At 41.0% G+C, this 27,877-nt stretch overlaps 4 protein-coding genes across 7 annotated transcripts in view; 1 reads left to right on the plus strand and 3 right to left on the minus strand.

The window, feature by feature from the left end:
- LOC110827394 (uncharacterized) overlaps nucleotides 1-16,424 on the minus strand; it is a 53,373-nt gene extending 36,949 nt beyond the window's left edge. The window contains exon 1 of the mRNA XM_022059012.2: nucleotides 15,994-16,424. Coding sequence (XP_021914704.1) covers nucleotides 15,994-16,012 — 19 coding nt within the window. The 5' untranslated portion in view covers nucleotides 16,013-16,424. The remainder of the gene's footprint in view (nucleotides 1-15,993) is intronic.
- Nucleotides 16,425-18,576: 2,152 nt separating this feature from the next.
- ND-15 (NADH dehydrogenase (ubiquinone) 15 kDa subunit) lies at nucleotides 18,577-19,873 on the minus strand. Its single transcript, XM_022059019.2, has 3 exons — nucleotides 19,709-19,873; nucleotides 19,260-19,488; nucleotides 18,577-18,772 (listed from the first exon to the last, which is right to left on the minus strand). The coding sequence occupies exons 2-3, from the start codon at nucleotides 19,458-19,460 to the stop codon at nucleotides 18,665-18,667; spliced, it is 309 nt and encodes a 102-aa protein (XP_021914711.1). The 5' UTR covers nucleotides 19,461-19,488; nucleotides 19,709-19,873; the 3' UTR covers nucleotides 18,577-18,664.
- Nucleotides 19,874-20,170: 297 nt separating this feature from the next.
- Nucleotides 20,171-24,534, plus strand: Secp43 (tRNA Selenocysteine associated protein). Of its 3 annotated transcripts, XM_022059016.2 has the most exons (7): nucleotides 20,172-20,588; nucleotides 20,838-20,965; nucleotides 21,619-21,816; nucleotides 22,772-22,928; nucleotides 23,013-23,181; nucleotides 23,805-24,058; nucleotides 24,302-24,534. In XM_022059016.2, the coding sequence occupies exons 3-7, from the start codon at nucleotides 21,631-21,633 to the stop codon at nucleotides 24,421-24,423; spliced, it is 888 nt and encodes a 295-aa protein (XP_021914708.1). In that variant the 5' UTR covers nucleotides 20,172-20,588; nucleotides 20,838-20,965; nucleotides 21,619-21,630; the 3' UTR covers nucleotides 24,424-24,534. The 3 variants fall into 3 exon arrangements, with proteins under 3 accessions (XP_021914706.1, XP_021914708.1, XP_021914707.1); XM_022059014.2 differs by lacking the exon at nucleotides 20,838-20,965 and having other exon boundaries at nucleotides 20,171-20,588; XM_022059015.2 differs by lacking the exons at nucleotides 20,838-20,965; nucleotides 21,619-21,816 and having other exon boundaries at nucleotides 20,174-20,588.
- Nucleotides 24,435-27,877, minus strand: part of Rme-8 (receptor mediated endocytosis 8) — a 30,102-nt gene continuing 26,659 nt past the window's right edge. For both annotated transcript variants that reach the window (XM_087358185.1, XM_087358186.1), the window contains exons 33-35: nucleotides 27,187-27,327; nucleotides 26,205-26,445; nucleotides 24,435-25,663 (exon numbers count right to left, since the gene is read on the minus strand). In XM_087358185.1, coding sequence (XP_087214311.1) covers nucleotides 25,551-25,663; nucleotides 26,205-26,445; nucleotides 27,187-27,327 — 495 coding nt within the window. In that variant the 3' untranslated portion in view covers nucleotides 24,435-25,550. The remainder of the gene's footprint in view (nucleotides 25,664-26,204; nucleotides 26,446-27,186; nucleotides 27,328-27,877) is intronic.

Genomic DNA, 27,877 nt, shown 5'->3' on the forward strand with positions numbered 1-27,877 from the left:
ATTGTTAGCAGGTCAAAAGCCGACAACCGGGCAGACAGGTGCACACTGCTTCCTTCGTCAACTACACACTGTGTGTGGACGGTGGCTATGGCTGGGCGACATGGGTTCCATTCCCGGCATGGACAGATGGCCAGAGGTCTGTCTCTTCGCTACAGCGTTCAGATCGACTCTACGACCCAGCCAGCCTCAGATACAGTGAGCAATGAGGGTTCATTTTCTGGGGACAAAGTGGCCGAAGCGTGAAGCTGAAACTCCACTTAGTACCGACGTTTAGAATACGTGGAGCTACACCTCAACTCCCCCATATGTGTTCACAGCATGGTGTTTAAGTAACACGTGCAACATTATCTTTTGGTGCAGTGCACCTGACTGCACGCATGAAACCATTCGAGAACGGATAAACCACTCTACGAAGAATGACGAAGCCAGTTCAAATTTTATTCAGATCGTACTGTTTTCTATGCGGGTAATTCCTGACTTGCTACATACACTGTCCGGACACAAGATGGACGAAAATCGTAGTTCATACAGTCCACATCGTTTTGAGGGCCAGTTTCCAATAACGTCAGGCCTCCACGCACTAGACGTTCGGCTAAAATGAGGGGAAAACATTTGACGAAATGTCACTCCCGAGACTGCAATTTTCGGGTTATTAATCTACGATGCTTTTCCACACCGCAAGCCGTCGAATGGTAGGATGAGTGTAATGGATCGGATAGGAAACGGGTGCTGCCTATATTAATATACTAACGTTCCTTGCAATTGGCCGAAGGAATGGAGTAAAACAATGATACCCCTCAGCAAGGATAACCAGTCTCCGGGCAAAGATACAACCCCCGGATGTCCCTAATAAGAATTCCAGCCGCTTCCTAAGGACTGATGACGTCCGATCACATGGTGGAAATTAAACGATAATGTCGGTAATATGTCCCATGGAAGCCCAAGACGGAGGTATATGATGATATCAAAATGTCCTTACAGGCACATGACGTAAGTATATTTATTATTCACTGAGAAAAACTGCTAAAGACACCACATGTATTTGGTTTCCCCGACAGCGACACCTTGCTGGCAGCTACGCCGAAATTATCAGCGGCAGTGCACATCTTCAAACACGATACGATAAAATTGGTGATACGGCTCGATACCTTCTTATCAAATAATTATCCAGCGCCCAAGTTCTTTTCTCTTTTTTTGCGTGGTTTCTTCCACAGCCTGCAGCTGTCACAAAACCCCCCCTCCCCTCCAGGGCCGGTTCTTTGTTCACCGGAGCACCGTAGCCCGTTCCTGGAATACAACGGGACCCTTCGCAAAGTTCTTGAATAAAGCAGACGAAGAAGGTAAAGCGGTCAGCTTTAAAACCCAACCCCTCTGAAAATGGTTGTCTTCAGGGATGTAGCACCACGTAGTCTGGTGGATATTGACGACTTTTCAGAGGAGCTTACTGTCTACAGTTCTCTTCATACTCGTATTCCTGAGAACCTGAAATCTCACCTCTCAACCCTCTGTTTCTGGCACAGGTTACACCAGACAGGAAGTAGTGTCTCAGTTCGGAAAAAAAACCACACTCCATTCGGCATTTGTCCGCTGACAATATCATTCTAATGATAGTTAGCTACTGTCCACTGTTTTATTAATACAACGTTGTACAAGTAACCACTAGAAACATTCTGGAACCACTGCATCACAAATTATTTCCATAAACCATTTTAATATTATCCCCCCCGTTTTATTCTAGTTCTTTCAAGTGGCCGTTTACCAAAAGATTTCTCCCTCAAAATTCTGTTTGCCGTCCCCATCTCGTCCAAACATGCTCGCTACATGCCTAGCCCATATTACTACCGTATACTTCACTGTCCTATCAATCGCAGACTGCTCAGTTTTCCGACGTTTATTTCTACAGTTCCCGCACAGTGGTAACGATGAGACAAATCAGTAGTCAGCCGGGGGTTTGAACCCCGGTTCTTCACCCCGTGGCCAGTAATTGTAAACACTGAGCTATCCCGCCAATGGTTCTATGAAATAACGCTCCCAAAAATTTCAATTCTAAGCGGAATTATACATTCCGCGCAGAAATATGGCGAGCTACTTATATAGGAAGAAGCTCCACGCAGGATCAACTGGCGAGAAGCCTCCGCTGATGATATAAATGGCTCGGTGATTCAGCAGCAGGAGCAGACGCTGCGCAAAGTTGGAACACTTCTGAATGAGCGCTCAATGCTTCAGCTCACATGACTTCTGTCAAACTTCGGCACACTTCTAGACGCGTTTCACAACAACGCGACAGTTTGCGTTAACGTAACTGAAACAATGGCTAGTGAGCTTACTTAGGTCCTGGAACAACAGACAGAACAAATACGGTGCGTTTCTTCTATTTGTTAACTAAATGAACATTTCAGCAAGTACAGAAATAAGTTAGTTCCTTAGACATCAGGAACACTAGAAATTATTCGCGAAAATTCGACCAGGATTTAAGCCCTCGTATCCACAACGACCGGCCAATCGTGCTTTGTTTTCTCTGTCACCGACAAGAATCACAAATGCGTCGCCCAACACCACTTGACGATTGAGACACTGGCTCTTTCTGACATGCTGTCATAGTCAGATAAGATTTGGGGTTCTGACAACAGGGAAGGTGTCGATGTTGTTCTGGGTTGTAACGCCGCGTGGCGTGAGAAAACATACTGCCTCCATCTTCAGGGCTGAAGGAGGGGACAGCACGGTTCTGCAAAACGCTGGTATCTAGCAGTCTGAAACAGACCCATGTTTTCAAAGCCCAATTTCTCTAACATCCTTTTCAATATTATTGCTCCATTTAGCTCTCCTAAGCTTCCCCTTCCATTTGACGATTTCCACCTAACACTTCGTAATAATTTCTCGTCTCACCATGCATGCTACATGCCCCGCCAATCTCATCCTCCTGAATTTAAGCCCCTTAATAAGAGAACAAATTATGAAGATCCTCGGCACATAATTTTCTCAAATACCCTGTCAGCTGCTCTTTAACAATGTCCGTACAGCAATTCAGCACTACCTTCCAATTTGATCTGTGATTTTATGTCGCCTCCTCTGAGGTCGTATCCAATCAAAATACTGCATGCATTTGTTGTTTTCCTCATGCGTGCTACATGAATGCAAGCAAATTAAACCAAACAGGCCTGCATTCTACGTTAGCCGAGTAAACACCGTCCCTAGGCAACAAGTATAGTCAGGGTTGGCAGCAAAATGGTTACAGACGCATCCTACCCACACAGGATGCCAAGTGTCTAATTTTAGTGGACAGCCGGCGGCGGCCTGGACTTGCAATCCAAGAGTTGACACCGAGCCGCCTGCCGTGGAGGGGGAATGACATTTAAGGTGCGCGGGATGCTGCTGGTCCAGACGTCACTGCACAACGTCCCGCCCATGCCGAAATAGTTCCAGCTGCAAGCCCTGGAGCTGCTTCCGCCTCACCAAATCGCAATCTGCTTGTATTGTTACAGAAATAAAGACGTCCTTGCACCAGTCAGGAGTGGAGGTGAAGCTCCGTACATTCTTAACCTCGGAACCTATCTAATTGGGCAAATCCCCGAAACGGTCTGTGCACAGTGGTTGAGAGGAAGCAAGTCATGTCCCTCCCTGACGACAATCGAAACGAATGCTAAAACTTTAAATTTAAAGAAAATTAATCAACAAGGTCATACGCCTCCTCGGAGAACAAATAAACATGAAACAGATGACCCTACCAAATGAAATTCGACGATACATTTCTGCAAGACGTCGATGTATGGCGAAACTGAAGTCCTAAACCACGAACGCACACAGAGTCCGACCACGTCTCACATCGTGCCATTAAGGCGTATATGGGACGTCGAGATAATGCTCCACTCATTCTAGATGTCGCAGACAGCGGAAGGTCAGCCAGGATCACGCCTCTGCCACCCTTATCCCCACATCCGTCTCCAATTGCTGAGAGAACGAAAAATCCCAACGCCCCAGTATAGAAAATGGCGCGAAAACGGCGAAATGATCGAATTCCAGTCCGATCACATTTTTTTGCTTGCAACTGTATGTTACACAATGTTGCTATTATTATATTTTTGGAAGAAATTGCCATTTTCTAATTTAAATTCATCAGACAAAGAACCTCAAACATCCGTACCGTTGCCATGTATATAACTAACATCCAAAGACTATTCCATGATGACTCGCAGGTATTTTCATGATCTATCTTAGTACCAAAATTCACATTCCTAGCTCCATATGGTTCGCTAGTTATCACAGTCAAACTGATTGTCAAAACAAATTTCGAACGGCCGCCACAGTAACTTTTCGCACAAAAATTACCCCGATAAAAGACGCATATTATCCAAAGAACTAGTACCATGCTTCATTTCAGGATGCTAATTAGATGGCGCTAGTATCGCTCCTCAGCAGCGAAGTTCCCACGTCCACCATGGTGTCTGTTGCCCATCTGGTAGGGCGCCAACAGCATGCCCCAACGTTCACACTACAAGTTTCATAAGAATCGGCCTATTTGGTTCAAACGTTCAAAGAGGACACAAATACAGAAACCATAAGCTTGCTTTCTTTTCTTAGGGAAGCAAAGCAGGCTAGAAACGTAATGTAAGGAGACGACTGAATCTGCTATTACAGAGCATTATGACGGTTCCTTGCTTACTTTCCCAAAATCGCGGAAAATGGGATTTTTGTCGGACAAAGGATGGGGAACGATGGCGGAGCTCTTTCTGGAAAAAATAACTTCCACGCTGGCCTACTCTTCTGTTTTATGACGTCTGTATGGCCCCCTCGTCCTAATATCTAAGCCAATGGACGGTTTTTAATCACACTTGGTTTTAACACCATGATACCAGAAAGTACCCCTCCGTCACACTTTTTAATTTCCCCACCATAAAAAACAAACATGGAGGACGGCTGTACATCTGAGGCGAGATTGACACAAGCGTCACTTAATATATGGTCCTGATGTTTTTGTGCAGTCGCCTGTCACATCTTCCTAAACACTTGTTCAAGTAATATTTGCACAATGTAAAAGATAAACACGACAGCAGAGCCAGATCTGTATTTTGCTAACCATTCGACGGCGAAAACCAAGGAGCAAAGGTATTGTAGAATTGAGTATGCAGGTAAATCATAAACATGCCTACAAATTACATATAAAATGTTCCAAGTTCATTACATACATGGTGATAGCGCTACACTCTGAGATCGCATCTGACAACTTAGCGTAATCTGAATCCATACCGGTGGGCATAATGCACAGAAACGGATCCTAATTGCACAATCATCAATTTATATTTACTGTCGACCTCGACATACAGTCTGAAGCATCTGAAGAGAAGTAGGCGTCTTAAGAAGTTATTTATCGCTTTCCTATTAAAATACTTAACTTAGAACTCATTGTCATATTCGTCAAGGTCTGAAACAAAATTGAAGACTTAAAACAAAAAATGCACATGCCATTTTGCCACAACTGTTGCAAAACAACAGCATGACGGCTAAATGCCTTGACCACATGAAAGAAAGTCATGCAGCAGTCACAACACAGGATGGATACTGCGCATCCCATCAAGCCATCACGTCACCTCGCTTGTATGCGTCCAGATAACACTGTATATTTTCGCCCCTGCACCTTTATTTACCTTTATCAAACCTCTGATCTCTGCTACAAGTCATATTCACGCAGCATATTAGGTTACAGTTTCTCTGCGTCAGTATATGCAGAAAATTGAGTCAAATTGTCATTTTAAAGTTCCGGAAGGCAACGCGCCCCAATAGCTTAGTCACCAACGTGGAGTTCGATTCCCGGTAGGAGCAAGGATCTTGCTGGTTCTGGGGCCCACAGAGCTTCCTCTACAATGAATACAAGGGGATAAATCCACCGAACACTCATCTCCATCTAGTTCCGACGTTAAAAATGCGTCAAGTTTTACCACTCAACCTTCACACGCCCTCTCGGCAAAGCGCTTACGGACAGGGACAACTTTCGGACATTGTAACGTGGCACAGTGTTCTTAAGCGCACATCTCTCTGCGTGATAGATGTTCATGAAGTCGCGCCCCTCGAAGACGAAAAAGAAGGTTCCCAAGTTTCGCCGCTCCGCAGAGGGAGTAACATTATATGTTCAACACAGAATCTTGACAAAGTAACATACTTTAGAAACATACAAGTAATGTTTTTAGAATCATTACTGTTTTCGAAACGTAAAAACAACCGACGAATTCTCGACAAAAACACTATGGACAGTCTACAATTAATGGGAGGTCATGCGTTCAAGAAAACCTCCTGAATTATGTATTCCTTTAACATGTGTTTTGAATATAAAGATTTGATTATGGAGGCGCCAGATTTGTAACAAGAAGAGCTGAACTGTAAATGAAACTAACAGAACATGGTTACACTTAATGTGAGCTGCAGTATAACCAAACGAGCGTGTTAAATGAATGCCCGGCATGTGGGACATCATGTTTGTCAAAGAATATAATTTTCTACGAATGTCATATATGACATGTGACGTTGTAACTAAAATGTCAGAAAGCTCTTGGGAACTACCTGCTTTTCAAGAACACAAAAAGGCTCACAACACTCTTATGCACAAAGTGGACCTTTGGACTTGGCGGTTGACCGGATTAAGCACGTTCGCAAATTACCCTCGCAGGACGCCAGCCCAGAATCAAAATACGCAGGTAATAAATGGTATTCGAAACTCAAACAAAGGCTGATGTGTAAACAAAGGTTTAACTTGTAAATCTGGCAGAAATGTGCCCTGCCAGTAGAATCCCCATCCTCTTACATTTATTTACTTGAAGAATTCATGGAATGCAACGTTCCAATCAACGGAAACGAGGAATGGAAGAGTGGACACAAATGACAGTCTGCAGGCCTAAACCAAAAAATTCATAACGAAAGCAAATTATTTTGCGGGAACGAACAGGTTAAACCAGCAAACAGAAGAAAGCGGGAAGATCACACCAACCAAATCAGAGTTCATGTGATTCAATGCAGACAAGCCCAAAATATCACTGAAATAAAAGAAGACACAAAATCTTGGCACTAGACGCAGTTAAGTGGTCAGCTTCACGCTCCGGCGACCTTGTCCCCATTTAATTGGAAACCGGATTGCTCCAGAAACGCTGTAAACTGGATGATGAGAAAAAGTCCCTGCCCGCACCGGGTATCGAAATCCAGTCGTCTAGCCAGCACTGACAGAGCTGTCCCGGCAAACGTCGTTAAGCAGAAAAATTGAATTCTGATAACTTAACTGCGTGTTACTGAAGGACGGCAATCATAGTTAATGTGATGCAGAACAAAACAGAAAGATTTAAATACGTCATCTGAACGGGGACAGAATACAGCAACAGAACGCAAGTTACAGTTAATTACAAAGGCATTCGGTACAGAACGTTTAGCGGCGAGGTTACACATCCAAGCCGGTCACCACGGCCGCGCTGTAAAAGGCGTGTATAATGGCCGCTCCAAAACTGGGATCCTGGTTTGATCTCTGCTCCAGGCAGGAAAGTTTTTCCGCGTGAAGAAGGTACGAGCTTTCCGATGGACCGGCTCCGCCCAAGGAGTGTCACCAAACGTCGAAAACAGATCGGACAATCTGACAGAAAGATTCTCGAAAAAGGTCCAAGCTCTTAATGAACTGCAACGCCTATACACATACACAGATTGCATACTCGTTTGGAAAACACGTGCACTGTAAACTGCAATACACCTTTCCATGCTTATTAAAATATTATGAGCATTTCGACTTACAACGGAAAGACTGCTGCTTTCATATCATAGCTACTCACTATTAATTAACGGAAACTGATCAATAACGACAAGCAAAGGACTGACAATACAGAGAACTCAGCACCTCTGCACGATCACTAGAATGGGCCAACCGAGATCAAAAGCTTTCTAACCGATTAATCCTCTGTTAGTACAGCACGGGTTTGATTAGGCTACGGACCGGACGACCGGAGTTCGAATCCTGGGGGGGTTAAGAAAAAACATAACAAGCGACAGCATTTAGTTACAAGGAGTATTTTGATCTAACACATATGAAATAAAAGGGATCCGGAAAGTTACAGAATGAAGAACGAACAATTAGTAGTCTTCGTTTAACATCATTAAGACAGTTACATTAAGAATGAGATGGCCGCCAGAGAAGGAAATGCACAAATCTGTCGCAAAAAAGATTCAAGTTGTGCACCACGCTTGTGTGTGAAGGGAAGGTGGCGGAATTTTGTTATGAGGATGTGACCCACCGACCGGCGAGCTTAAACAGTGGGGAACAACAATACTAAAGAATATCTTGAACAAATGAATAACCATGGGCCTTCAGTTACTGCGAAACCTGACCAAAGTCTACGATGTTGCATACATCTACGGCGTTCTGTTCATTCACTGCATCAGCACGCACAGTTGCACACGTAACTCAATGCAGGTAAAGCAATGAGAAGTTCGAGATGCTCGTGTTACCCATTATGCGTTCAGTTTACGCAAACATTAAAAATGTGTACGGGGTATTTTGTGCACGAACGCATAAAACCCTTGTGTGTTTATAATCCACCTGCTGTCCGAGGGGTGAGGAACGGAGTCAATGAGGCAGGTTGCAAAATAACTACATCCTCATCTGAGGAGGAAAATTAAAACCTTTAGCAGCAGCAGCAATGTATGAGTGGATCCTGACTGCTGGGAGCGTCCTCAAAGTCGTCTCATGTACCTGGCACCACCCCTATTAATTGTGAATCTTGGGTTCAAAGACGAGGACTTTCAACCCCCTGGAAAGGTCCAAAGGTTTATCTGTGTATGACAAAGGGGTCAATACTTAATGACAAGTACCATTATCAGCAACAACTTTATGTTAATCTTCAGCCTTCAAACTAACATTTGTCCTTAAATTCAAATAGTCCGTTTGCAAACCGTTACTTACACTGTTCCGAAACAAAGCCTCAAGTGACAAACACAGCCAAGGGAGGAACAATGCAATTAAAATGAATCTTAGAGCAACGCTAAGCGATAAAGTTAAAACGTATTGTCCTTCCGGGTTACAAAACGACGGGGAATATCCTGACCAGATTATGATCGAGGGTGTGTTTAAAGTACGCTTTATGATTCATGGTCAAAGAGAACAGTCATAACGACACCCCATTCTGCGCCAGCTGCGACTGTACACAGTCAAGTCAAAGGTCAGCTCAGAGACCTCTCCTGCTTTCAATGGGACACTTGTCATTTTTCAACGCCCGTTATTTCCTTCAATCAGTCTCTTGGGTCAGATACACATCTCTGTGGCCACAATCATGTATCCGATCCAAAGCACTATTAGTGTAGGAGGCCTGTGGTATGGAAGGTCGTCTTTAATAGGACTTCATGTTCACCATTTCCTTAAACACAAGCGAAAACTTAAACGTGTTCTCAGCAGTAGGTTCACATCTTGGCGTGGTACATAAGGGGTATTCCGAAATGATGTTGTGAGGACTGAACCGGTTCAACTTTAGAGGTTAAAGTCTACAAACACCGCCGCTGAATGAAGTCAGATGATAAGAAATGGTAAAAATTTGGGGACACGCAGTGGTGGCTAATTTGATGGCACAATCCAAGATCCACCTGGAGACAAAGAGGAAAACTCTCCGTCAGGGTATTCGGCAATTCCGCCAGAGATTTGAAATAGGCATGCCCCAAGTACAAGTCCACAGTGCTACCGGTATTCGATGATTAAACCTAATGTGTCTGTATTGTCGGTATTATCAGAACTTCCAAAACAGCGACAAGGCTCTGGGACAAGTTTCGGAACGAGGTCGCGGTCCACAGCTTCAGGACAGACAAACGCGCGAGTTTCGTGAAGGCAGCCCACTCTAATGCGCGACTGATACTATTCCGAGAACAAGAACATGCATAACTGAACTCAAAAACCGTCCTCTGTCCAAAAAAAATTTATTCTCCGGTCAAGAGGTTGGTGCTCCTGCTTCGTATTTGGGAGATCCGGTATTCATATAGCACCCCAAACGTGTATTACATTTTATCGCTGTTTCCCTCAGGTAAATACTGAGATACCGAAAAACAAGTGATATTTTAGATTCTCACGGCTGCGAGTATGAAGATGGCTGCCTACTAAGGTGGTGCGCCGTATAGTCTGGTAGAAAATGACAGGCGTTTCAGATGTGCTTACTGCCGCCATCATAGCCCTGACAAATACCAAGTTCCATCCTCTCGGGGTGGAGGACCGAAAGTGTATGCAGGTGACAAGATAAGTCGAGCAGATGGAATTTCCGGCATGCCAGTCTCAGCCCACAGAAACGCGCTACGTATTTGTGAGGCCCGGGGATCGACCCCAAGGGCCGGCCATCTCTACGATACGCGAAACAACCACAAGCCGTGATGGGTTCGACTGTAGTAAGGGCTGGGAAGAACAGTGTCTGCCCTTCACGACCAGCGGCGCAAAAGCTGTGGAATTATAACAGCAGGCCTGTAGGTCGAACGGACTGGGTTCAAGACCTGCTACTGTCCGACAGGACCACACTTCCCAACTTATTTTGGGGGGGAAAAACTGGAATCACTTGTCAGCGTGGTTCATTTCTGGGTTCCAAAAGACCACGATACGTAGACTGAAAACTACTTTACCAAAATACTTCTGAGTGTATCTGACCCACTTCCAACAAACTGAACTTTGTCCGAAGTCTCGGTTCTTTCTTAAAACGCAACGTTTCATAAACTGGTTCAATGTGTCTTCAGGCACTAGGCGAGCGGGGGGGGCAATCTGAAGGGTCTGTTTAAAAGAGCGAACGGAATTACTGCCAAGTGGTGGGAAATGTGAACAAAATGGGAAACATAATTTCATACGGATCTAGTTTAAGGTTCAGGATAAGTAAGCAAGGCATCCCGCAAATAACTTGCAATTTGCATCAACCTTTGATGAAAAAGCAGACTGCATACTGACGTCAACTGGCGGTCACTAAACAAGGACAAGATGGTATCATGGGTCAGGGGCCATTGGTTTTGCAATTCACCACTCTGGCACGAACAATCGGATATATACAGGAAACCAGGAAGTTAACGTCTCCTGATACGGTTTACTTTCCCACCAAAAACCGGTACCCCTGTCATGATAAGGCTGGCGTGCCCTGAAATCCGTATCTACCAGCGACCGACCCCACACACCTGTCCAACAACACACAGACCGATTATCTGATATCAGTGCGTATCTCTGAGTGGGTTCCTCACACACAAGTGAAACGACACAAACAGGACCGCTGCTTTTGACTGCCTAAAACGTCAAGGCGTGTGTAACAACGTAACACCGTCCTGACAAAGGACAATGCACTTATCTTTGTCCGGGTGTCACGTCATACAATTTCCGATCAACTAAGTAAAAATGGTTAGACCATTTTATTAATTACCTTAATAAGCATTATTCTAAGACACAGCATAACCTAAATTAATGTTCGAAGTTCTAGAAACATCCTGAACATGGGTTAAAATGATGCTCAGAAAACAGGTCATGACGGCGCTGACCGAGCTGAGCTGTTGATTCGCGGTACGGTCCAACACGAGATCCTGTGAGCAGGACGACGAAACTTCGTCCTCCGTAAGGGTAGGCATTTCTCACCAGCTGAATCAACTTCTCGGAAACAAGTGACTTTTCGTCAAATCAGGTAGCAAGCAGGTGACCGTATTCGAACAGATACTAACCCAGTCGGCACTGCATGGTGCAAGCGCACTGCTTATGGCTACTGCACGGCACCGGAGTGTGGCGTGTAGTATAAATACTGCGTGAGCTTTATTCTCTTTCTGGGGGAGGGGGAGGGGCTACTTAGACTTCACTCCGCACATTCGTATCAGGAACACGTACCAGTAAAAAAGGTACTACACGTACACAACTGCAGCGGAATGGTTAGCATCGGGAGGCACTACGTTAAATCTCGACGATGACAATATTTGTGCGGGTTCACTCTGCGGATCCAGGCAAAAATGCGATAGTGCCTTAAAATAAACCACGTCCGCTTCCTTCCACGACCTGCGCAATTCATAAACATCATGCCACTTCGAATTAGACACTCTGCACTTCATACAGCGTCGTCGAGTACGCGCTATTTTCGTCGACTATCCCACTCCTCATCTATTCAATGCAGATACGCGGGAGGATGTGGGGTCAAAGCTGTTGCCCTAACAAGCGGCCTACAACTTCGAGCTGTCAAGATTTGGGCGGCCTTGGTCGCCAGCCAGGCTTCATTAACGCAGTTCTCAGTTCGTTCCCTTAATTCCTTTCCAAGTTACAACAAACTCACGTTTTAGTTACAAAGATCGTTTGTAGAGTGAAGGTAAACTTCTAGGTTCAAGGTGCGGCCGCTTTTACCTCGCAAAGTGAGTCCCAGAACCGTCCTGGACAGAGCAGGGGAAAGCTCCCCACCAGACCAACGAGAGAACCATCCTTAAAACAAAGAGTAATCTACACACACTACCGCCTACAAATCAATCGTATTGCTTTAAATGATAGCACTGCAATGTGTGCTATCATTTACCTGACTATTAACGGTAATATGTTATAAATGACATCTGCACGGCATAAAACCATGGCGCTAAGCTGACAGTCGCTCATGAGACTAACCGCATCACATGGAACTCGGGTTCACAAGAACCCAATCTTGAGGCAGATGAATCAACTCTGCATCGTATTTCTCTCAAATAAATGTTAATGTTATCCATGCTTAATTATTCCAAATGGTCTCTTCAGATTCTCCAACTGAAACTTTGTGTGCATAATTAATATTCCTCATGCAAGCTCCATGTCCAACCCATCTCACTCATCTAGATTAAATCATCTTAATAACATCTGGTTAAGACTACAAATTGCAAAGTTCGTCCTGCAATTTCCTCCGCCCTCCTCTCATTTCATCCCTCTTGGAGGTCCAAATATGCTGTGCAGCATCCCGTTCTAACACACTCTCAGTCAATGTTCTTCCATGTCCATACAGAATTATACTTGAACAGAATTTAATATTTAGATTTCAGTTCTACATGTTTTAAGACTGAGCACTTATTTTTTATAATATCATGGATAAAGGCAGGGAGGGGGCTGTTATGAGGAACCAAGAAAGATATGAAGATGGCTGTCTTCTGGGTTATTGCGACTTGTAGTCTGGTAGAAGCTTACATATGTTTCAGATGTCCTTGCTGCCTCCATCATCACCCTGATAATGGAGACATTAAGCACCTCTGAAACGTCGGTAAGCTTCTACCAGACTGCACGGCGCAATAACCCAGAAGACAGCCATCTTCAGACTCACCGCATCGAAAACCTCAAATCCTAAAATAAAGATGGGTTTATTATCACATACAGACTCCTAAAAGAAACTTCTCCTCATTAGAATTACAATGTTGCTTCCTTCATCGTCCTGTCTTTTTATAACTAAATGTTACTATCGCAAGAACATCTTTGTCTGTGTCGTCTCAAGATATTTACGGGATATTTCTAGACCCAACAACAAGCTTGCCAGTTCCTGTTTGGAAGCAAGTGAATGTCGCTGACCAGTGAGGTATGGGAGCGCCACAAAACTGGGGGTGTTGCTACTTCACAAGGAAGACACCACGGGCACACAAGTGACTAATTTAGTCGCTCATCACAGATTGTTTCGTGACATCATTGGCAATTCATCGAAACCATCCATCATGAAATGCAAGTGTTGCAACGTAAGCAATTTCTTAGCAGCATCCGTCTAACAATGCAACAATACTCGCATGGCTTCGACTAAAGGAAAATAAAAAAGACGCAAATGAGCTGCTTATTGACAATCCATGTGCGATACACTAGTGACAGTCAAGGCCGGTCGACCTAAGAAACAGGGACTGCCTGCTCGTGTTGGTAGCCTGACACGAAAAATATTCTTTTTAAATAATCATAATATCCCCTTGAGAGTACATTGGAAATGTGTATTCCTTGCAGTGTGCAAAAATTCCAAAGACGTTCTTGACGCCAAATTCCACGCGCACACTATCAACGTAATGTCCTTAATCGTGCTGAAGCAAATTAATTAATACTAAAGCAGCGATAATGTTAAGAAAAATACGGTGTCAAATGAAAAAATCGCAACAAACAGTGCTTAACTAATGGAGAATCAGTAAAATATTAAGTTAGTTTTTTAATAAATTAGCAATGGGTACGTCGGATAAAACGGAATGTCGGATAAAAAAGGCCGAATAATCGGGATTCCACTCTTCTAACATATTTATCGTCTTGGCTAATGCATACACTTCCATAAACATTTAACAATTGTCGGGTATGCTCAATAACTCAGACGTCAACAGATTAGGCTTCTGACGCCATCATGGCAACATAAAAATTCAATACAATGCAACAGAACAGAAATTCAAGACAACGATAGATTACTGCACGAATAGTTTGTGTGATCATTGATAGATGGAAACTCTTGACAGTTCGCACATCCACTGACAGACGGTAGCGCGTTCGGTTGATGTACGACATGGACAGACAAACTGAGGCGAACACTTGCATGATAAGCGACAGAGTGCATCATTAATAATTCAACATTTCAGTTGTAGATATCACTACGAATAATTTACGACATAGTCTTCAACATAATGTCAACCAAATAACATAAGAATCCGTTCATTCATTTGTGGTTATCAAATACATACGGACGGATATCACAGGTGATGATGTCATCAATAGACGTCATGCGAAAGGGCACAGGATCATGGGTAATAGCGTCATCATCGTCTCACCTCATGACGATCAGTGTCCGTCACCGTGGTAGTACAGATTGCGAGTCTGGACCAACCTCAAATGGCATAATCTCCACACCAAAATTCATTTCATTTCTCGAGTTATTAAATGACATAACCTGTTGTTCGTAAGCCCGCCGTTGGATGGCAGCACAATCATGATAGACAGACAAGAAGCCCACAACGTGCCCTTCCTTCACGCGAAACTTAACGTTACCTCTATCTTTCTTTGTTTAACGATTCTTTTCAGAAGTGAATGTGGAAGATGTCAGTCGTGGCCTAATTTATGGTACTAACCCGGCATGTCTGGAGGGACCGAGAAAACCCCGTCAGGATAGGCGGTCTCTGGGCTGAGATTTTAACCCGAATACGAAGCAGGGGTGATAACCACGACGTTCAGTGTTAATAACGACGATGTTATGCCATGCAATGCTGCAGAAAACAAGAAAAGTCCATTAAAGTAGGTCCAACAATTAGGAATCTAACTTCGGAGCAGAGGTTCTGTTGAAATAAATATTGAGGTGACGATGTACTATGCTTGTTTTGGCACACATATTGCTAATAAGATACAGACGTACTTCAAGACATGGCCCATTCATCCGGACACGGTAAAGTTTCGTATGTATTTGTCTTATAAAAATTTGCATAAGTAACATACGATAACGCAGACGAAATTTGAAGTGGTCAAAACTAGCGATAATTTACCAACCATGGGCATGTAGTCACGATTTAGACAGCTATGAAATAAAGCAAACTGGCTATTTTACCTCTTGCGCTCTCTGCTTACATGGTCAATATTAGATGTTTTCTGCTGTTATGTCATTCAGCGCTTCATCACATGCCATGCACGCCTCATATGCAGTACGTGACAGGCTTCTGAAATTATATTGCAGCCCGCTCCAACCATATAGTTACATTAAAACAGAAGCCACCGGAAGTTCCACATCAGTGAACAGAAACCCATGCAAATAGAATACCTTAAATTTACAAACGAGATGACAAATTTCTTACTCGGCATTTCACACAACCAGCACGAATTACAAATCCCGCCATTATGACAGTTGGGAAAACGCTGAATAAACCCCACGCAATGTTCAATGGCTGTGCTGCGTATTGTGTGACCACGTGCTCAGGATGCAGCGTTTCTTACCTAATACGTTGCTGAAATTGCAAACTCAATACAACGTACGCGTAAATACGTTACACAAACTATAATAAACATGCAATTACAGTGTTAACTATTAACAGCAGAATACTTACGACGCTTGAACTTCATCATGAGCCGACGCTGCAACTTCAAGGAGTAAAAGGAAAGATCACCGTCGTCAGGATCTCAGGCAACTTAAGAGTCTGTTTGATTTTACTTGTATTGATTCAATTTCAACAGAAACACAAGTCCCAAAAGTCACACACATCCAGACACTGTAAGTCAGTCGCACACTAGTTCAGCCTTATGGCTAGTAAAAACACGAGGTTTGCAAACAAATTTTCAAATTCAATTACTATAATAATTAAAGTCAATTTTCATATGTTCACCTCTTGTCCTTTGTGTTTTCAAATTCACTGCACACTATAAAATAGGTACTATCAGCTTAAATAATGCATATGACAAGAGCTATTTTTGCATAAAATTCTTGCTGACAGCTCAACAAGACTACACAACGCGGTAGCAGCAGCTCTGACAGTCATAACAGGTTAGGCAACTTTACAATCTTTGCGACAGTTGTAACCGGATATTGAGTTCTTTGCTGCATAGTAAATATCTGCAATCTACAGGGAAGGAGACGTACTAGATTTTAACTTCTGTGAAATTCCCAGTACAAAGTAGGGGAGTAGCAAAAAGTGAAATTAATCTTATCACAAAAGTGCGCAGTAAATAAAACATACAAAATATAAGCAAAGTAATAATAATGTTTGAGATTAAATAGCCTCTGTGTCCATGTGACGATATTTATTTATCCTTCATTGTATGATGACGCACTTCCGATGTATCGCTCCGGTCGTTCGAACCTAAGAGTATTGCTTAGCACGTACAAATTAAAAGTGCTGCTTCTAAAGTAAAACATAATATTAATAATTTGAAGGAAATGAAAGAAAGTTTCATAATACTGCCATTCGAATTGTGATAAGGCATGTCCTATCCGAATTTCTACAAGAAAGCTCTTCTTTATGTTGAATATCAGTCATATAATTTAGGTTATGTTATCTTCGAGGTTATAAATGTTGTGAAGAGTTGGATTATGTCGTAGTTTATGACGCCATGAAGTGATGTTGGTAACAAGCTCTTTGGGAGGAACACATCACATCTGTCATCGCTGTTCGTGAAGTTAGAGGTGATACATTCATGTTAAATGTTGCCAACCACCTACAAGGCTAGTAATACATGACATCAAAAGCCAGTTTTTGATCATGAGTTTCCAATAATGAAGAAATATTCACTATTTTCCTCCGGTTTAGCGTTGTTATGAGAACTGTTCTCTTAAGTTATTACAAGTCATAAATATAGAAGAAAATGTAACTATGCCCTGCCCTTTCAAAGTCTCTACCTTTACACTGATGCTCTTTAAACCCAGTCAGCAGTATGTATAAAACTGCAGTACACTCAATGTAAGTCTGAATTATGAGACTTAATTAGGTTAATTTTAATGTCCTCTGTGCTTTATTCCTGGGATAAATCATCCCTGGTGATGGACTTCTTTGTAACTACTAGTGTTCAAACTCTCATTAACAGGAAGACAGCTGGCAATGCAAGTTTCTTTGTTAAAAATAACTTTTTGGATTCTGTCAAAATCTCAAATATGAAAATAATAAGACAGTAAGCAGCATATGTACCTTTAGAAATCTGAGGCAAGAAGTTGCATCAGACTGCTTCTCGCAGGCAACATAGTCTCTCCAACTTGCTCAATGTAACATCTGTTGAGTAGTATTTGAAGTTCTCACAGCTGTGAGTTCAGAGATGGCTGTCTTCTGGGTTGTAATACTGTGTAGTCTGGTAGAAGTTTACCAGTGTTTCCGAAGTCCTTGCTGCCTGCATCATAGCCCTGATGATGGAAGCAGCAAGGACCTCTAAAGCAGTGATAAACTTCTACCAGACTACATGGCACTACAACCCAGAAGAAAACCATCTTCATAACATTTGTTGCTGGTGAAACCCTAGAGACAAATTGTTTCATCACAAAATTTCACCCAATTTGAGAGTTTCGAACTGAGCTAGTTCCCCAACATCACTTCTGGATGATGAATTGTGCAAAAATTTCAGGATTGAGAACATAGTCTGGTAGTCCAGGACACATTAACAAAATGTAGCATCATTCCTTGGTGCCCAGTAAGAATTAGGTTTGACTTAAGCCCTTCTTACCAAGCACCAAATAATTGTTTACATCCTAGATTCTATCTAACACTGACTGCATTGTAAGAAGAATCAGTGTATAAAAGTCGAACCTCCTAATACTACCTAAATTAATATTGAGAGATTCCATATAGTGCTTATATTTCATCTCCGTGCAATACAGGCATACTTTTGTTTCACATGGATCCATAACATAGTTATTTAGATATACTGATAACATAACCTGTATCCCGTAGCTTACAATTCACAAATGACTCCTAGCTCGAACTAGGTTTGTCAAAAATTACAAAAAGTGCATTGGGGAAACATCTTTAGTAGACAGTATGTCTGGTTTGATAAAAGAGATCCTAGAACAAAAATAAATCTCTAATTTGACTGAAACATTTTTTATCACCTCAGCCATCATAGAAAATTTGTATTAAAATGATATCATCCTTCACTTTAATACTCCATATATGATGCTGTTCTGTCAAATGAGTAAGGCAAAGGATAGATCAATGTCATCATTCCTATATTTATTCTTATCTAAAAACAAAGCTGTTCTCATTTCAGTATTAAGACGACTACTGCCAGAAAATGCGTCTAGTAAGCATCAAGTGTGGGGGTCTTTGCATAGTGCTCTTCCTTGCTCCTCTCTCCTGCCCTGAACTGACGTTCACGTTCTGCCATCATTGCTTTCACTCGCAGTTTCTGTAACATGTTTAACAATGCCCACACATTACGAAGAAAGCCATATGTCCTGACTCTAAAAATGATTAACTTCATCTCAATGATTTAAAATTCATATAAAATGCAAAAATGTCTTGCTCTGGAAAGTGCTGACTATACTATGCTCATTCACATATAGGATGAGATAGTCACTGAACTGCTAAACTAATTTCAAAACAACTGAAAGCAAAAGATTCATATGGTGGACAAAAACTAATAAATTTAGGCTAAAATACAGAATGGTCTACTGATCACATCATATCACAGTCCATGGTTATTTTCTACAGTACTCTTTACTGGTTACTAACTATATGGCTTACTGAACCTGAAGGTTCATCACCAAATTAACCAAAGCCCTCCACTGGGCCCTGTCCTGGGCCTTTCCTGGTTACATATGATTTTATTAGAATGGGTTAACTTCTCTTCACACATTATGAACCTTAACTGAATCATTATACAGATAGTTAACCTGCTTTTTGTGTGAAAAACACTCTTGCAAGTCATCATGAAGGTCCTTGCACTTTGTCCGACCACGGTCCATGCCATAGGCTTCTAAGCAATTCATCATCCTCATTTCCATTTCCTCACACTTTCCATAGAACTGGTGATTTATAAGGCTGCCTGTCAAATCCGTAAATGGGCTCCGAAAGAAAGGTACAACATTTGCCATTGTTTTCTAATTCCAGACTCAAACGCAGCTGTAAAATAAAACGAAACTACTACTTAAGCAACAACAGTATAAGCGTGGTGCATGGAATATTATGAATATCGTAGTAAAAACTCTCATAACGACATGCAAGAAATTGTAATGTCGTAATTGTTGTATTCCAATGCAACGTCCAGATAAAAGTGTCACACCACGATCGGCTATTTCTTACATTATGTGGGCAGAATACTGGAACAATATATAATACTTACAACAATATTTTAAATTTCAGACCTTCCGTTAGTAATTCGCGTATATATCTGATAGCTGATTTAGTACCTAACTTGTGTCCTCAAATATCAAATGATATGAAGCACTGGTACAAAAGAACGCCAGGAATAAAATAGATCTAGCAACACAGTATCACAGATTATAAAATACGAATGGTAGAACTAAATGATATACGGAACGTTGGCAGCACCAAACACCGCCAGCTCTGCCAACATAGGGCCAAGAATAGCACCGCATATTAAACAATTGCTTATTACTATTACGTAGCCTAATCCCACTTAATGAAACAAGGACTTACCCTTCTTGTTAGCAAATATGCTGTTAATTACTATTATGTTGCATTACCTCCTCGAAAACAGAAGATTAACCTAACTCGTTACAGAAGTTAGAGGTTGGCAGCCGCAGTTATCGCTGCAGGCTTTACACGCTGCCAACATAACTTCTTACACAAAATGAATCTAATTATTTTTCCTTGTTTTCTGATGTGATACATATTTATGAAGAATATCGTTGTTGTCACTGCAAGTATTATTACAGTAACGCATTTTTATATACTTTCTGATGAAGAACCAGACCATATATATCTCTAGCACGTCTTCACTGAATCCGACAACAACACGGACTATCTCGTCCTAGGCAATAATTTTTAAGCGGCACACATCTATGTGTTTCTGTAGTTCACTGAAACTGAGGAACGCGGTGACATATGTGGATACGTTGAAAAATCTTTTTTTTAATATTAAATTTGTTTGTGAACAGAACATCAAGAAAAGTACAGCTGTTGTTGTTGACCTTGGAATTAATAAAGCATTGAAAATGTCAACAACAGGATTAATACATTGCCAGTTATGGATGGGAGGCGTAAGTACTTTGGAAGAATCGGCTATCTCATTCGTACATGTAGCATTATTGTTAATAAATTCGTAGACAGAAAACTTTCAACATTTTGTTGATTTCCGTTGAATATATTGTTTTTAATGAAATTTAAGTATGGGTTATATACAGTTTCTGAATATTGAAATTGTTAACGTATAAACAATAGACCATATCAACCAAAACAAAGGAAATATATAGGGAGTTGGATTATTAAATTGTTTCGTCAATTTACAGGTTAGGAGGCAGATCCCAAACTCCGTATTTGCTCCTCTGACGAGTCGCAAGATGCCATTTGCCTTAGATTAGCAGTGGTGCTAATATTAACGAAATCTACCAAATGCATATTAATAATTTTCGTTCTTGTAAGTCGTACTAGTAGAATTTCAACAAATTCTGAACTATGCAATATGTATTTCAATGTATATTTGTAGAAACCCATGTTCATTTCACTTCTACATCATTATACCATTTACAGTGTTATGACAACCAGCTCCCACAAGTAGGGAATTCTGGAGTACATGATCAAGACAATTACTGCTATAGAATCTAAAACTTTATCATTTATCACAAAACTAGTGGACTCCTGTCTGCCTCATCGCAGCTAATTTCCCTAAGATTCATATTTTCCATATGTATTTAAGTGGTCTCTTTCCCTGTACTTTTCTAACCTATTTTACATATTCATTTAACCATGCAGTATATCTTAGATGAATAAAAATTATTCTATTATGAAACTTTCTCCAATCTGGTGTTATTTGATCTTGGGTCACTATATGCTCAGCACAGTGTTTCCAAATACCTTCAGTGATTGTTCTTCCCAAAAAGGAATAGGGTGTTTTCATCTCATACAAAACAATAGGTAAATTAGGTTTTATATTGCTCTTGTTTCGCGAGGCTTGGGCTTTAGAATATATTCTGCAAAATATGGTTTTGTCTGTTGGAGATTGCAGGTAATTGACATATCTTGTATGTAGAAGTGTTAGACATGTTGGCGATTGCTAACTTCTTTTTGCAGCTGGAGCCCTATATGACAGAAAGTTTTGTAATGTCTGCTTTCCAAAGAATGGGGGAGCAGCCCCAGAATGTTAAGGTTATGAGAAATAAGTACACTGGAGAGCCGGCAGGATATTGTTTCGTGCATTTCGCAACAGATGATGCAGCTCTGAATGCAATGCACAAACTCAGTGGGAAAGTTATTCCAAATACCCAGCCTGTACGTATACGGTAACTTATAAGTATTAGCGCACCAGTGTGAGGGCCCTTCAAGGTAACAGAGTGTGGGGTGATGCCTGTGGGCCCTTGTTCTGGTGCACAAGTCGTCTTTCCTTTCTGAGCCTTTCTATTTGTACTTTTATAGAGTTGTGCAACCGAGCATGCGTTCGCAACTATTGAAGTTTCCGTTACAGTGGATACAGTAGGATAGGCATATGTCTTCTGTGTTCCAAGTCTACTTTTAAATAACCAGCGCTTTAGGAAGATATTGCTGAGACCGATCTGCCTCCACAGTTTGTGCATGTGTTATTCAGCAACACTTGATAGGCTGGCAGTACTACTAACTGATACAAAGACAAATTTGAAACTTCAGGACTGCTTAAATCATAAGGCACTCTGATGTGCAAATGTTTCCATCTCAGTTTTTCATAGTTCAAAGTGAGTGAGCTGCCCAGTCCTTTGTAAATATCTGTTTAGTGTTGCAATGCAGATTAGATTAATAATTAGTTTTAACCATTGTTGTACATTTTAGGGTCCAAAGGATTGAAATGTAGATTAGATCACTTCTTCCCATGTTCTTTACTTCTGTTTGTGGAGTTGCAGTTGTTTAGGCTACAAGCGTGACAGACATATCAGAAAAGTTGCTGCTACTGTTTGTTTCAGGGGACAGACTGATAACTGGGTTTTAGTACAAAGGTCCTAAAGGACCCACATTCTGTGTAATGGTTCTTTTAATTAGGGATTTGTGTCTTCAGGCAAATACCACCAGCCAGAGTGACCAGAAGGGTTTTTATCCAGTTTGGTCAAATGAATTCACCCCATTTGATGGTAATAGGCCATGTACTTCCTTGTTGACTTCACTCCAACAGTGAGAGATACAATAAACACTGATTTATTAAGATACTACCATGGTTATGCACCTTCCTGCAGACCTCATAAAATTGATCATGTTTCAGCCAATTCGGTTCAAGTTGAACCATGCAAGTACAACAGGTCGCCCACCAATAGACCGGGAGTTCTCTCTGTGGGTTGGAGACCTGACACCTGATGTTGATGACTATACACTATACAGGACTTTCGCTACTCGCTATCAATCCATTAGAACAGCGAAAGGTGAGCCACTTCAGACAACACAATTACTAATTCATCCAACCCAAGAAATCATCTGTAAATTAATAAAAGTGCTTTTGATTGCAGTGATTCTGGACAATGCTGGCTACAGTAAAGGCTATGGATTCATCAGGTTTGCCAATGAAGAGGAACAGAAAAACTGTCTTGTGCAGATGAATGGCTACAAAGGCCTGGGAAGCAAGGCCATAAAAATCAGCAATGCTGTGCCCAAGCCTCATCGCCTCCAGCCAACAACGTAATGGCATTTATTTCCATCTGAGTTCTCACACTTTGTGTAAACCAAGAGGACAGTTAAATATTAGCAGGATAGAAGGGGTGGACCTACAAGTTCAAATCAAACTGGTCTTTTCAATTTACTTTTGTGATTTCAGTGCAGGGATAGTTAACATATTTCCTCAGTTCCATTGTTATTAGCAAGGACATAACTTTTGTGCAGTATTAGGTGCTGTACACTGAGCAGTTACTATATTGACAGTATCTGGGAACATTATTGTGCAAAAATGTCAGACTAGCTTGACTGCATGATTCAGTCTTACTTAAGTAGCTTAAAGTAATTCAGCTGGGGCAAGAAATCCCACATTTTTACTGAATCCAGTGTATCATCACCATATTTATGAAAGCATGCCCCTGGATCATATCCTGAGACATTTAAATCCATTTGACACCACCACCACCACCACCACCACCACATTTTAATGTTTCATTACTCCATGCTAGTCATTCAGCCTGCAACAGATGCATGAGAAGCAAGATGGCATCGGATATTGAAAGCACAAACAGAAATGATAATTAAGCTGATGACCCTCTAGAGAATTAGTGCTGAATGCTAAAAGAGTTGCATGCTCTGTATACTTCCAGGACTAGCAGTGCAACAACAACAATAAACACAAGTGGATATACCTCAAGCCAGGACTACACCCAGTATTATGATCCTTCATACTGGCAGAATTACTCTGCTTGGCAAGGTTACTATGATGCAAGCACAGATCCAACAGTTGCAGCATCTGTTCACATGACACAGGCAGCGGCAACAGACTACACACAGGGTTCTCACGTGATTCAGCAGGCTGTAGATGAGACTGTAAGCGCTGAAGATGATCTGGAGCTAGTTGGTATGTTTACAACAAAATCTGGGCTACTGATCTTATTTGCATGGCTAATGTGCACAGAAAGCAAATATGGTAACATTATATAAGTAGCAAAAATACAATGAAATACTACTGAATTAAACTTCACTAGACCTTGAAAACTTTTAAATAGTTACATGTAAATATTAAATATGTATGAAGAAGATACACTGTTGGGCATTACACATGGGTACTGTACCTATTATTTTTCTTCTGCCCTATGTATAGAACACAACATTCCGCTGGATGTCGAGAAGATGAATCGGGAGCTGATTGACAGAGACTACAACTTTTGGGATGCTCTTGAAAGTTCAAAATGGCTGCCTGTTGAAGGACTGGAATGTAACTGAATAATGCCGCATTAATCCTACAATACAGTATTTATTATACAATAAAGAAAAATACATTTGCAAATTGTATTAATGATTGCTGTATAAAGTTATATAAGATTTGCTCATATACTTCTTTGAGTTAACTTTCTTATATGTGTGAACCATATTATTTTGTGCATATCAAATTCTGCACAGAGATGTCTGGAACAGAACTGCCAGTCTATCATCAGCTAAATTATGAAGTGGATATCTTCAGGATGAGGAAACAAATGATACATACAGAAATATATATACACACATAAGTACAGGAATACAAGCAACAAAGACATAAATAGCATCTGCTGAATTAGGAGTTAACTCAGCTTTCCCTGATAAATTATTACTTTTGTATAAAAATGATCCCAAAATTCATCTGTACCACTCGCAGTCCTACTTCATGACACTGTACACATAGCCTAACTCTTTTAGGAACTAATGTCCACTGTGACCACATCCAAGAACTTGCAGATCAAAAGATCAATAACTGATATTTATATTCACCTTTTGAGTTCCATATTTTAATGAATGACACCCCACCAGGTTCAAATTTTATGTTAGAATTCCAAAACTGTTGTGCCAAGTCCTGCACTGGACTGGAATGTATTTTCCAAATGTTGAAATCAGATCTTTTAAGTCTATAATAAACCATCGTGACCAATGTCAGTCTATTTCATCCAGTTATAAGATTACTGGGACTGTCCAGTCCAACTGACATTGGCCCAGTATGTGTTTTCTGCAAGTGTCAAGACAAGCCAGACAGAGGAATTGAAAGGGTTACAATCAGTATACTGTTGTGGCTATAGTTTCTTAAATGTTATAAAAATATAGGCCTTAATACTTCCACACTTTTATGCAGAAAAAAGTGTCATCAATATTCTAAAACACTTCCATTCCTAGCCCAGACAATATTGAAATGATTAATGCTGATAATCACCCCAGTCAGCATCTCTCCTTCATTCTTAAAATCACAGCATGTAAGTGTCTTACTGTTGGGGAACTTTATCACATGTTGATCTCCAGAAATGCACAAACTCAATGTGGCCTCTTCCTACACGTACGTTATCACAGAGGGCTTTTAACATCATACAGTATCAGAATGTGAACTATCATATAGTGTCTGTTCTTGCCAAGGAATCTTCTCTGTCCATAGGGGGAGGAGCATCAGGCAGTGTCTTGGTGTTCCCTTGTGTCAGGTACCCTGCTGTAGCTGGAGTTCCAGCTTCAAACAAGAGAAAAACAAATTATTCTTTATGTAGTAATATATTCAAGTCCACAGTCATAAATTTGGACCATTAGAGTACATGATACATTTTGACCTTAGTCAGCTTCACTGCTCAACCATGAATCCTACTAGCCAATTCTGGATGTACCAGCAAAAAGAAACTATCTTATGAAAAATAATTTTTGAGTAACTTCCTATTTTTATACGGATACATCGAACCACATGTACTTCTCACCTAATATTAAATTAAGGACGTTGTTTATGGGAATAAGTGTGAAATGCTAAAAATTTCATTAAGACAGTCCATTGCAAGAGATCTAGCTGTAGATCAAAGGATATGTTAAAATGGATCTTTGGGTATGAATGTATGGGATGGACTCTTAACAGATACAGATATGATGGACTTTTGTGAACACCCTGATAAACAGTCAGGTTATGTAAAAACACCAACTGGGCAACAATCAACAGCTCAAATATTTGGATAACCTGGAGTCCAGACACTTGGTCATGAAAGAAGTAGCAATACATCAACTGTTACCTGTGAGATATCCTGCAGTTGGTGCACTGCTGATGAAGAGGTCATGTCGCTGATCCTTGTACTCAGACCACACAGGTGATTTATCCAATATGGCTGCTACACTACTGCCATGCAGCAAGCTTCGGCTCATGGCTTTTAGTGCCTTAACAATCTGTGCTTTAGTCATGGCAGGGTTTTCCAGGGCTTCCAGGCGTCCTTCCAAAAGGCCTAACAAGTACTGCACCATGTCTGCCTCAAGGGCCTGAATATACATGAGGAACATATATTTTAACTCGTCAGGATGTAAAGGGATTAATTTGGCAAGATCTACCAATGTTTATAAATGGGGGGGGGGGGGGGGGGACCAAAGTATAAGATAAATGTACTTTGTAATGGAAATAAATACTAACAGGCAAAATCAGATGTAAATTCATGATTTTCATGTGAGTTTTATTTAGCAAAATGCTCTATTTTGTTTGCATATATTATCCATGGTAAATTGACATAACTTCCAGTAATGATACCCCACAAATAATTTGAAATGGAATAAAAAAGTAAAGAACCTTAATCATATATGCATCACAGCTTATGAATTGTATGGCTGGCTGTGCATCGCAGTAAAACATCCCTAAACCATTAACCCTGGAATTTGGCAGCCTTGTGGTACAGGGGCTTACATCACCTATTCTTGTATGATACAAGTTAAATTAATTAGGGCAGATATTGCCATGTTCCTAATGGGAAATCTCACCTATAGCATCAAAAAGTTAACACAAGATTAAACATTAGTTCAGCCTTGCCTAAGTTTGGGGAGCAATAGCAAGGCAGGTAATGCTCAGGTAATTCTTTTCTTGAATGAGAACACAGTTTTCTCTTCAACCAACATGAATATGGTGGGCATGAGGGCAGAAGGGAGGGACAGTAAAATAAAGAGAAAGAAAAAATAAGTCTCTCATGTTCAAAATATTAAGAACTGAAACATGACAAACATAGTGCACCTTACCTGTCTGATAAGTAGGTCATGGTTGGCAGAGAACAGTCTGTTAAGAGCCTCACATGCTACTCCAACCATGTCTTTTCTTGCCTGCATTGCTTGCTTTAGTGGACTGATGCACTCTGTATGCCCCATTGCTTGAATGCACACCTGCAGAATAATCCACAAACCAAATTTAAATCTACTCATAACTGCAGAAAATCTTGACTACTGAATTCATAAAATGTTGCTCTAGAATGCAGATGCATTACCCTGTTGGGTGTGTGTGTATCCTGTACCATGAATTTAAGAACTTCCTACTAGTCTGTATACACATAATGAACACAGAAATAAATGGTGGAGACAAGACTGCTTTCTTTACTTATATACACACTAAACAAGCATATCAATGGTAGCCATGTAATAACATAATTTTTTCTTCGTTAATTTCAAGAAACTTTGTGTTAGATTTACATATTCTAAACCCAATTCTGGAGTAGTGCTGGGGTGGGAGGTAGACTTTGATGTTTGAGGTGCTGAGAATGAGTATCAGTCTTCTGGCATAACTCATATCTGAACTTTAACTCTGTTTTTGTTTTTTACTAATATTTCTTTGTTGTCACTGTATGCAAAGAAAACAATAATTTTGCCTGTCATCTTGTATGGCTGTGAAACATGGTCTCTTACCTTGAAGGAAGAATGTAAATTACAGGTATTTGAA

Source organism: Zootermopsis nevadensis, unplaced genomic scaffold (assembly GCF_977971745.1).
Source record: "Zootermopsis nevadensis isolate Lab colony 2312 unplaced genomic scaffold, Znev_1.0 Znev_ptg000029l, whole genome shotgun sequence".
Taxonomy (NCBI): domain Eukaryota; kingdom Metazoa; phylum Arthropoda; class Insecta; order Blattodea; family Termopsidae; genus Zootermopsis; species Zootermopsis nevadensis.

Coding starts and splice junctions, on each gene's coding strand:
- Secp43 (XM_022059014.2), top strand. CDS start 20,391: ATGTGTTTCTGTAGTTCACTGAAACTGAGGAACGCGGTGACATATGTG. Junction 20,589..21,618: donor GCCAGTTATGGATGGGAGGC/GTAAGTACTTTG, acceptor TTCTTTTTGCAG/CTGGAGCCCTATATGACAGA. Junction 21,817..22,771: donor TTATTCCAAATACCCAGCCT/GTACGTATACGG, acceptor ATCATGTTTCAG/CCAATTCGGTTCAAGTTGAA.
- ND-15 (XM_022059019.2), bottom strand. CDS start 19,460: ATGGCAAATGTTGTACCTTTCTTTCGGAGCCCATTTACGGATTTGACA. Junction 18,773..19,259: donor GTTTTTCACACAAAAAGCAG/GTTAACTATCTG, acceptor AACATGTTACAG/AAACTGCGAGTGAAAGCAAT.